The sequence below is a fragment of the Oryzias melastigma genome, linkage group LG16 (assembly GCF_002922805.2).
Source record: "Oryzias melastigma strain HK-1 linkage group LG16, ASM292280v2, whole genome shotgun sequence".
Taxonomy (NCBI): domain Eukaryota; kingdom Metazoa; phylum Chordata; class Actinopteri; order Beloniformes; family Adrianichthyidae; genus Oryzias; species Oryzias melastigma.
The window spans coordinates 23,764,935-23,776,950 of record NC_050527.1 but is presented as its reverse complement, the minus strand read 5'-3'; the positions used below and the strand labels follow the sequence as shown (position 1 = coordinate 23,776,950).

The 12,016-nt window shown below is 38.0% G+C and overlaps 1 protein-coding gene across 1 annotated transcript in view; it reads right to left on the bottom strand.

Annotated features, from left to right (window-relative positions):
- sema6e (sema domain, transmembrane domain (TM), and cytoplasmic domain, (semaphorin) 6E) overlaps nt 1-12,016 on the bottom strand; it is a gene marked incomplete in the record, with an annotated part of 183,495 nt that overhangs the window by 62,697 nt on the left and 108,782 nt on the right. Inside the window, 3 exon segments of the mRNA XM_036215699.1 lie at nt 1,170-1,226; nt 6,123-6,180; nt 8,755-8,869. Coding sequence (XP_036071592.1) covers nt 1,170-1,226; nt 6,123-6,180; nt 8,755-8,869 — 230 coding nt within the window.

Below are 12,016 nucleotides of genomic sequence, written 5' to 3'. Positions count from 1 at the left end.
TCTGGATCTATTTCCAAGTCTTTTTGGGTTGGTTTTTGGGTTGTCCAGGCCCATGGAGGTTAAGTCCAGGTGTGTCCTGCAGTTCCCTTGAGGCTCGTCCAGCCACCTCATCAACGTCATGAAATGGAATGTACAGTGTTCCCCCGCTTATTTACGATCTTTATTCGTGGTTTTACGTATTTGTAGATTTTTTTCAGTTGCGTGACTCTTCTGGTTCGTCACAATAACTCAGACTTCAGACGCTTGTATGAAACTTTTGTGCTTGAAGAAGGTGCTGTGGTGCTGAGGTGGACTCCATTCATTTATTCATTCATTTTCTTGGCCGGTTTTTCCCTTTCAGGGTCGCGGGGGTGCCGGAGTCTAACCCGGCTACTGATGGGCGAAGGCGGGGTACACCCTGGACAGGTCGCCAGTCTATCGCAGGGCCTCAATCACACACACATCCACTCTCACATTCACACCTAGGGGCAATTTAGAGTCACCAATTAACCTATGAAGCATGTTTTTGGATGGTGGGAGGAAGCCGGAGTCCCCGGTGAAAACCCACGCATGCACTGGGAGAACATGCAAACTCCACACAGAAACGTCCCAAATGCCCCAGCCGGGATTCGAACTGGGGCCTTCTTGCTGTGAGGCAAGAGCGCTAACCACCGCGCCACCGTGCAGCCCGAGGTGGACTCCAGTGTTCTTTAAATGTTTTTGATGAGTACGGATCAGTAACGGACGTTCTTCAGCTGCGGGGAGGGAGTCTACGTATTTGTGGATTTCACCGGTCCCCAACCACCTCAAATAATGGTGTATAATGCTGTACTACTGTGTGTATGGCAGTTTTTAAGACTAATGACATACGGATAGGGGTGGAGAATCAACATTCTGCATTTATCAACTCATGTATACAATGATTCCCTTAAGATTTGAATTTTACTGTTAAATGAAAATTACTCTTCTTTAGTACTGAAGTGATTGGGTCTGTGCTTTGAAAGTCTCTAACTCAATATCCAGCCCTAGAGATGGTATATATGGACTGAAACCGCTTAGGTCCAGTCAAAAACCCATCTAAAACCGCCTTTCTGACTGCAGTTCTTGCTGCCGCAGAGAACAAAGACTGGCAGAGAGGAGGAAGTAAAGACACAAACCGAGAGATGAAGTGTCTGCTGGATGATACTCACGCTGTTTTTGCCCCTCACTGTGCACTTCTCCACATCCTTTGTCTTCCAAGTGAGTTTCTGGAAAAAAATGAAAAGACAGCCTAATGTCAGCTCAAAGACCAGAGCAGCTCAGCTTCTGCTGCTTCAGTCGCTGGGATATTACCAGAAAGCTCTGATATAAATCTCATTAAATTTCAATAAAACTGTTGCAGAGAAAAACAAATAAACGGAGATATCGGGGGAACGATGGGTGGGCGGCCAAACGCCGTGTCTCCTGGGAGATACGGATCAGCGTGTGAGATCCGTCTGGACCTGCGAGGCTGCAGACAGACAAAAGACCACTGCAGGACGCTTGCACCGCTTCAATGTCTGTATGAAAAGGAGCCAATTAGCCTCAATTAACCCAGCGGCTGTAAATCTGAACTGCAGATTTGGCTCCAGAACACATTTCTGGATCATTCTGGGATGCAGAGAAAGACGGTTCAGACGCTTTTCCAGCACAAGCATCAACGTGTTCAGATTTATAGACTATATGAGAATTTCCAATAGTTTCCTCATACCAGCCGATAAAAACAGGTCTGTTTCGTCTGGGTTTTATTTGACATCTTGCAGAACGATGGGGGTTTTCACACAGTGACATTAGACTGGAAAGGTCTCCAAGCTTTTGCTCCTATATTTGGGTTTCAAAGACATTTTTTCAGCTTCCTGTCGGTCAGCCAGAATAAATCAACACTTCCTGCAAACAGGACTAATTCAACTCCTAAAAGGACTGCAGTCATTATGAATGTATGCGCGATAATTATCCCGTACCTGAGCGAATATAAACATAGCAGTGACTTGCATTGGTCCACATTTGTTCTATTTGCGCACAGGCTTTCAATTAAGTAATGAATCTTTACTTTGTAGAAACACAGTAGAAACGTTTAATGAGCATCTCCGTGTATTCCCAGGTGGAACCGGGAAGGTAAAAGATACAGAGGAAGATTTGCTTTTACCCTTAAACGCTTTATGCCTCACTGGAGGTAGGGTTGCATTTATTTGGAAGCAGCCCTCTAAAACAGAACAGCTTCTTTTATCAAAAAGCAAAAAGCAGTTCTAGACAGGAAACACGACGAATACATTACAGTAGAAGTATACTTTTTCCAGAGACAGATTTTTAAGTTTTGTTCTTCTTATGACCCCACATTTAGCTCTTAGTCTAATTATTTTAGCAAACGACCCAAACAAAAGATTCTAGTTACTTGAAAAATAGACGACCTGTAATAGATTTAGAAGAAGATGAGGAGTTTAGAGTCTAGACGTAAATATTTTGAGGTTTAGTTGAGCGTGTCTGAACCAAATATTTCTCTTTTAGATAAAACTTAAATCTGAAGCAATAAAAATGTAAAAAAAGCAAATTGTTTAGCTTTTATTGCAAAACATTCAGGTTTTGGGAATAAACCAATTAAAAAAAATAGTTATTAAAAAAGACACAAAAGAGAAATTTTATGAAGTAGAACTAAAAATGCCCCTTTAGAGACAATTGAAAATTACAAACTCAAACGTTTAAGATTACTATTGAATTAATGATGTTTGGTTCTTTTTCTCACACTGTGTTCTGCATCCTGATTGGCTGATGTCCTTCTCAATTCATCTCCTCTGTGCAGTTTCTCCTGTTCAGAATGCGTTCAGTTGGTCACTTTGACGTGAATCTTTCATTGTACTATGATAGTGAAATTACTTTCTATGAAGGTTTGAAATCCGAGAGTTTAAACAAGATAAAAAAAGTGTCTGAGAAAAGTGTATTAAAGATACACTCCAGTGGGAATAGTCTTTTTTGTGTTTTTAACATGTTATTGTAGCATTTTTCTCATAGTAGAATTTTCTATTTAAACTGCGTTTCGGAGCATTTCTTAATTTAAATCACGTTGGATCAGAAAACTGGATGCTTGAAAAAGCTCAGACTAATGACACAGCTACTGAAATGGGTGTGGCAAAGTCTTCTCTCCCCCTGCGTACTCCATACCCCACTCCCACTTAGGTGTGCACGACATGATGAGCGATCAACACTTATGTTGTAGCGAATTACGATTCTGGCTAAAAACTGTAGGACTGGATTGATCAAATATTGCTTGTCGTTATTTTTGTGTCGCTCATGTTAGCTTGAGGCTATAAGCTCATGTGTGAGTGTGCAAACAGAGCGCTCAGTTGTCAACCATAGACAGTTCATAGAGAGAACTAGACTGATCATCCCCTAGAGCACATTTGTCAAAGTCAAGGCCCGGGGGCCGGATCTGGCCCTCTGGGTAATTCTATCCGGCCCTCCAGATCATTTATTTATTGTTATTAACGGCCCGATGTTATATTACACTTATTTCTAACTTGCATAATTTTGACAAATTATATTTTTGTGGAGAGTAAAATATTGAAAGTAATTAAAGGTTTAAGTTGATTTATTTTTTAATAATATTCCTGCTGATTTTTATTCTTAGTAATGCTAAAAAGTAACATTTTAAAGTTTTAAAATGTTACTTTTAACATGTTTAATAATAAATGTTTATCCTGTTCGGCCCGCAACATAAAGAGTGTTTTGGATTTTGGCCCCTTGAACAATTGAGTTTGACACCCCTGCCCTAGAGGTAACAGCCTTGTTTTGTCCATTTCTATTAATGTTAAAGGCGTCATAGTCCCGCCCACAAACCAGAATTGTACATCTAATGAGCTACTGCTGCTGTGCATAAAATAAAACGACAGAGATTTTTTTTGATATCGGCTAAAAACTTCATAAAAGATAACTGGGAACAGTTTTATGATAGAAAATTAAGGTTGGAGTGGGATTTTAAGTGTGTAATTTTTTTTGTTTATGTACATATGCATTTGTATTTCTGTTTATTTAAATACTTATCCCTGAGAAAAATTATAATATTACCTATCTTAAAGCTTATTTGCACATAATGTACATATCTGCAAATAGTCTGGATACTATAATTGACATTTACTCTTATGTTGCACAATTATTTTATATACTTTTACATATTTTTTTTACATTTTATATTACATTTTATATTATGTCTTGCTGCATTTCCTTCTGCCAAATTTCTAATGCATCTCCTCATCTATTGAATGTAACTCCTGCAATAAACAAAGAACTACCGTACTGTGGATTACATTTGTTTTTGCCACTTTCTGAAAATGTGGTTCCCAGTTAGACAGCCTCTCCGAAGGAGTCCTGAATTATTCCTCCTGTTTACCGATACTTCTGGAGTAATGAAGAGATACTCAAATTGTTCAAGTCCTGGAAACGTTCCACTGGGAAAAAAACACTTGAATCTTTTTAGGCTTCTGAAGTGACTCAATAGTTTCTGCACTAAAGCCTCAGGAGGAAAATAATAGAAGTCATTGACGTGTTAAGAGTTGTGCAGTTGTTATTATTTTGGATCCTGTTTATGGTTTCAGGAAAAAAGAATCAATGTTTTCTCCTAAAATGAGGAGGAATTCACCTGATTTAGTCCCAGAGGAAAACCCTCAGCCAACAAATGTAAACCCAAACAGATATTTGACGTGTTTCATGCAGTGTAGTTCAGCAAATGAAATATTAAACCGTTGATAAGTAGCCTTTTCTAAAGAAATAAAATAAAACTTTTCAAGTTTTTGTTTAAGGAAACTTTTTTTTTAAAATGTTGAAAGTTTTGTAAAAATTCAAGGAGTGAATGATGTGTAATCCAGGGACCTCTCTGCTATAATCCTCCATGAAGATCAAAGATTACAAATGGTTCAACAAAATATGAACAGTTTTGATGTGTTTTTCTGTAATTCTGCCACTTTCCACTTTAACATGCACCAGTATTCTGGCTCTAGGCCTTGGCTTCACTTTATCTGGTTTACTAATAATTACCGGTGACCACCCAGGTCTGGGAGATCAGTGAAGAGGAGAAAAAGGAATAAACGGCTGGTGAGAAAAACGAAGGGTGGGCATAAAATGAGCCGGCATGGAGAAAGAGATCTGTGAAGAGGGCGACACACCATTTTCTGGTGGTATGACTTTGTCACACACTAATGATGGAGCTCAGATGGAGAGCAGGAAGAAGCCGAACACAGGAGGAGCCTCTCTCATTTTCCACTGCTGTCATTCTGGAGAGGTTCGAGTAAATGGAGAAGAAAATGCATCGCGTTCAGATGTTCAATATTTAGCTTCTCATTCAAATTCAACACTGAAGTGCTTAGAAGTTCCCATTTCTTTGTGGCACATTCTACACACAAATCAATAGCTTGGATCTCCGTGACATGGGGGTGCTGGCCTCATCAGGATGAATAACCATGTTCAGAGCTAATTTAAATACAAGCAAACAAAACTCTAGACCTTAGAGGGTTTTTATTTAAGAGCAATCGTGTTTGACAAATGAGATTCAGATAGAAGAGAGCGTGGCACTTCAAAAGCAACAAGAGTGCCGCTCCACTTCGGGTGGATATATGTCTGAAGAGAGATTGCTTAATGCTTGAATAAAAGGAAGGCGAAGGCTGGGGAGGGAAATAATGAGATACAAACCCTACAAGCCTTTCTTTATCGAACAAACATGCTGCGGTTTGAAAAACAAGACAGAAGTACAAAATACAGAGCTTGCATTAAAAGGAAAAAGGTCTAATTGTGTAGGTGACACCTCCCCCAGCCTGAATCCGATAACTAAAACCACACGATAATGTCAAGCAAAACACTTCTTACAACAAATTTAATGGCTTCAAATAAGGCTGGTGGCTGAGTTAAGATGTGATTGCAAGTGTCAGAGTGAGAATGCACCCTGAGTTCTGGAAAATGGAAAATCAACAGGCCACTGTCTCCTGTCAGAATGCAAATGCACGCCTTTCAAACGGCAGTGTTGACCTAAATTCCTGCATCAGCGTCTCTTATGTCGGATCAAAACCTAACATTTAGAAAACACCTTTTTCTCTGAGACAGAAGAGGGTTTCAATCAAACATGCAGGCAGAAGCTTTCCTACCTGCTGTGGGATTATCTGCTCCGATGAAGAAGCCAGATTGATTGCGAACACGTGATCCCTGCAAGAGAAGGAGAGTTAAGAGATCTCCACATGCTTTCATTTAGCCGGGATGCTGATTTGAATGCGACTTTCTTATGATCTAACAATTCCCACCCATTAAACAAGAAAAAAAATCCTTAATTTCAATCAATGGGATTGATCTGAGCTGTTGAACAACACAGGCGAGGTGGTGGATTAACTACGTTTATTGGCTTTTTGGCTTAGAGAACTTTCAAAAAGTTTCTCCAGCTTTTAACAGAACCCGTATGAGTCAGTCTGTGAAGTGAAGCATGCGCTCTGCTGCACGCAGCTTTGAAAAATATGAAGTCAATTCTCCAACATCAAGTCTCTGTGAAGCTTTTTGATTGAGGTTCTTAACAGTAGGAGAGCTGCTGCTCTGCCTTCTAGATCAGAACCAAAAACTGAAGCAGAATTGAGTTCATGTGATGAATGTAAGCAGAACGAGTTCAGGTTCCGACCGTCGGTTAATCAGCCAAAGACAACTTTTAAAAGATGGTTCATTATTTCACTTAGTGCTGAAATGCAATTAACTTTTTTATGAGATTAATTTATCGTGACCTGTAATTAATTAATCTATTTTAATTGCAAATATTTTAACCCAATAATTGCGGAATTAAGCCAAATTTTAAGGTATTTTCATTCAAATTTGTAACACTATGATGCAGTAAAACATCCAAATACAACAAAAATATCACTTTATTAACTTTACTATTATTGATTTTTACTTTTATTTTAACTTAAAACAACAACAACAAAAAACATCAGGTCCAGAATATTCTAATTTTTCACATCCAAAAACAGTAGGAACCTTTTTCTGAGGAATCCAAAAAGTTTTGACCACAAATATCTTAATTTACTTGCATAATTCCACAGTTTATCACAACAGCAACACAGTAGGAAACACATTTTATTGGTTCCTTTAATCTGTTTAGTGAATTTGATCATTTTAAGAATAGGATGAAGCAGAAGAGAATCTAAGGAGGAAATGAGACAAGATTTTAGACTTTGAAACTACCTTTTGCTTCATCTTCTGGACAAAAAAAGTGTTAATAGGTGAACTTTCTCTCCAATGATGATTTGTTGAACTCATGACTTTCCTTTTTCCTAAGAGAGCGAGCTCTGTGCATGTGCTGTATCTGTTACCATGACAACACGATGCACCACATTTTAAATCGCTCACTTTTTGTGAAAAACATTTTAAACTTAAAAAGTTATAACATGATTCAAGTTCTAATAATTGATTTATTTATTTGATAAATGACCACAGTGTAAGTGGGATAATGCCCTTCCACGTATCGGACATGAACGGACGTCACGGAAGCAAGAGATTAACACGATCAAAAATAAAAATGACGCGCTGAAATGTATGTTAATAATAAGTTGCAGTTAAGGCAATAATCCTCCACCCCTAATTTCAATTAAAATTTGAGAGGCTTTGAGAGTTGTTACAGGGTTTAAGTAATGTTTTTACCAAAAATGACCTTTGGAAAGTAAAACCAAACAACTTTCTGCAGATTGCTTGTTGGGTTGAAATGATTTGAAAAATATCGAAACACTTCAACAACAAAAATGTAGCTTTAGTGTGAATAAATAAGATATTTTTAAGAGCATGTTTTTTATATGTTTATTTAAGAAAATACTTTAAGCATTTTTGCTACAAGTATAGGAAGTTTTGCACAGTTAAAGAAGAAGCACTAATATGGCAAAACTTTGAGAAAACGGGAAAAGAAAAAAGACAGTAAAAGTTTGGCTTTAGAATATTTCAAGAGACAAAAAACATCCAGATTTAAGTTAAAAAAAGGCAGATAGGTGGTGGCCATCTAAAACCACAACATTGTTAAAGAGTAAATGTATTATAAATACTATTATACCTTATGAGGGGACATGTGACTATTTTTTTTTTTTTTTATGAAAAGTAGAAAATTGTTTCTGTTATTTAAAACACATTTTTAAACACAATCAGCTCATTCTTGGAAATCAACAAAAGAAGACAGTAGAAATAAATGCTCTTTTCCCAAGAAAACTTTAAACTAAAGAAGTGACTAGTGCACAGAAAGTTGGAGAGCTCAAATAGCAGCAGAGGACCAGACCGTCTTGTTCTGCACATTCTGACACATTTCAGAAGATCGCATTTTACTTGTCAGTCATTTTTGTTTTTTGTTCTTTTACTTTTACTAAATGCAGATAAAATAGATTTAAAAAAAAATCTTCCTCATTTTCAGAATTCAGAAGTCTGATCTCATCTAACATTGCAAAAAAATAATCTACTTATACAGAAAGACATTACAAGTCAACATCGGTTAGTCATTTTAATGTGAACGTGGTGTTTTCTACATGTTTACCTAAATAACACACTCTTTGACATATTGTAAGTCCTCAACTTTATCAGCTGCTTTTCTTCACAGCTGATTTATGATTATTGTGTAAACACTTGTTTCTCTCCGCTCCAGAATCTGCTCGATATACGTTGATTGCGCCTGAAGAGGTGTGGTAATGAAAAGAATGTAAACCCTGCAGCTAAAACTCAGGTGTGTAAAAGAAAGAACGGAGTATTGATGTCACTGCGACTGACCGGGCAGCTATGTACAGCATGTGGTTGATCCTCAGCATCCTCTGGAAGTCCAGGCCCAGGCGAGCAGTGTTGTTGTCCGACATGAGTCCCCGGAAGCTGGGATACAGGTACGAGGCTGTGTGGATCCAAAGAGAGAAGGAGACTCTTAAACGCCAACATACAACCTAATTATTATAATTTGTGTGATTCATCCTTTTAATGTCAAATTTTAAAAAAAGCTTTCAGTGGATTTTTATTGGAAAACTATTTCTTTATGAGTCACAAAAGCTAAGATGATTCCCACTTAGGATAAAAGGGATCACAGCTTGATTGTGTTGGCATGAAGCCCAATGATACACCTGTTCACAGGGGTGTTAAACTCCAGGATTTGAGAGCCGGTCTCCTGCTGGTCTTTCAGATATCCTTGCCGTACCTCCTGCTGGTTACCAGAACCGGTGGGCTTTACTAATAAGATGCCACAATGGCAGGTTTGTTGGGAAGCAGGGAGGACAGTTGCCCTCGAGGGCTGGAATCTACCATCAAAGGTGTCTGGTATAACTCAGTACTATGACCCTGTACAGGGTAAAGCTGATGGATAATACATGAATGGCATCTCAGCTCTGGAAATAGACTTAACTCATTTTCATAAAATAAAATAAAAAACTACAGATGTCCTGGTCAGGTTTTCTTGGACTCGATCCGATTCAAAGTCATTTGATTTTGATCATCTGCCAATAGAGCCCCGATCTGATACTTAAGTAACACATTTTAAAAATAAACAAATTTAACAAAGAGATTCAGACTTTTCCTTAGTATTATTTCATTAACACAACACTTCTGTGAAGTAAGTTTAATAAAAAAAATTGTGTAACTTTTACCTAAAGAAAGATCAACTAGTAAATGTAGGCAAGAATTTTGTGACTTTAGTTTTAATATCTTGGGAACTACTCAACATTTTTAATCAAATGTGATTCAGATATTTATTTAAAATGGTTAAAAATTGACTTAGTTGTATGAATATGATGAGTATTCAATTTATAATCAGAACAGTAGAATGATGTATTTTTCTATTTATTAATTATTTTTTTTAACTTCTTTAGACATTAACCCCTCAAGACATCACTTTTTTGGTTTTATCATCACAAAGAATATATATATAACTTTTATTTACATGTCAGTAAAAATAAAACAGGCATATCACAGAACAGCCTGGCTCCAAAGCAGTTAACAGTTAGCAGCTGCTGTTTAGCGGTCTGTGTTTTAGCAGCACAGAGAGCTCAACATTTGAAAAGCAAACTTTCTTCTGTTGAAAATAGGGCGTTGTTTGCGTTAAGACAAACTAACAGAGACACCTGCTGTCAGTTTGAAGCATTTTTAAAAGATTTTTGTATGTTTAATCGAACATCTCGCTAGCTTGACTGAGCTGTGTTTGTTAGCCTCCTGCTTCAGCTGTTGACATATTCTGCTGCGTTTTACGGCAATAACAAGTCGTGATTTGCTCATGACTTCTAGTGGAGTATTTACAATAATGAGCTTGAAATATAAAGCGCTGATTATAATAAGAATAAATTAAGTATCTGATAACGATCGAGTCATCAACCACGTGATCGGACCGATTTTCGATCATATAATTGGGACACCCTTAATAAAAACATTGTCACTTTTATGATATGACCTGTTAAGGAAAGGCTTCCTTTTATTTATGTCCTGAATTATCCTCTAGAAAACAGCATTTGAGTCTGTCTAGGATGCAACAGCAGTGATTGATGCAAAGAAAAGAAGTCTGACTAACTGGCATCTTTAAATCTCTGAATAAAATAAGGTATAATTCAACTTATTCCCCATGTGCTCATGCAGCTACTGGATGTGTGTTCAGAAGCACACAAGGTCTTCAATAAAATTCATAAACAGAAATGCTATTAGCTTTGTGTTGCAGAAACGTATATTTTCATCGCCTTCTCTTCACATGCAGCCCATTGATTTCTACAGAGATCAGATTAAACAGCGCATGACCCACCGGAGTCTCGATTTCAAATTAAACAATTTAATTAGGAAATTAAAGGTCGTCTGCATTTTATGGCCTCTTAACATTTTAAAAATATCCAACAATAGCATATCTTTTCTGACAATAGAAACATCCTGTGCAGTTAATTTTTACTTTTATATATATTCTATTCAAAGCAGACAAAAGGACCTGTAAAGTACAATGCCAAAGCTTCCCATCTGACCAGCACAGCTGCTGAATTAGCACCCCCCCCCCACTAGTAATTCACCACAATCTGAAATTAGGCCTTCCTACAGGGAAAAGTGTGCTCCCTTAACCACCCCTCTCAAATCGACTGTTTAATGATTTAGACGCCTAATGTCTGGATGAGTGCTGGACCTTGCTGCTGTGGTGGAAGGACTCCCTAAGGCTCTCCAGCCTGCCCTGCTACCCTGCCCGTGGCAAATGAGGATTTCTAATTACTCCTCAGCTACTTCTCATCCTTTGTGATTCAGAGGCAGCTCCATCACTGCTTGAAGCCAAAGATATCTGGGCTGTTTTTTTTTTACATCCAACTCACCTGAAAACAAAAAAAGTGGATTTTTTTTCTCAGAGAACAAGCAGCCTGATAGGAACAATACCAAATAGAAACACAATAAGACCGCTAAATTCTATATAATTTCCTTGAGAACTCCCTCTAATGACCTTCTGTACGTGTCACACACTCAGTACATTCAAAGACAGAATCAACTCCAGCTCTGCCAGACAGAAGACTCACTTAGGTGCACTTTTATAGACCCAGTCCTCATATATACACTAAGATTCATAATGGATATATGGAAGTGTTGTAAAGGACCCTGTGCCCCAGTTTGTCACCTGCTCCAGCCAGAGGTGACAAATTGCTCTCATTACACCTGGGACCGAGCTCCACATATAGCACTATTAGCACGGCTATTTCTGCTAATGGTTACGTTAGTCTCTTCCAGATAGATCAATTACAACGTTGGGGCCACGATCTCAGCCACCTCTTAAATCAATTATAGGTTTTTATAGTTGGGGACCAAGCCTCTTCCTTAGACCTCACCTATGATGGGTCAGATCTGCTGGGTTTTCTTATCAGACAGTCCGTCACAGATGTCTTCATTCAGTTTAAGACACACGTGTGCAGGTGTTGCTTAACTTGCCACCTCTTGACTAAGTAGAGATATAGTTGGACAAAGACCAGGAAGACTGATTGATTAGTTCTATTTATATGGAATTCACAGGCTTCATCTGTGAATTCTGTGAAATCTGTGACTC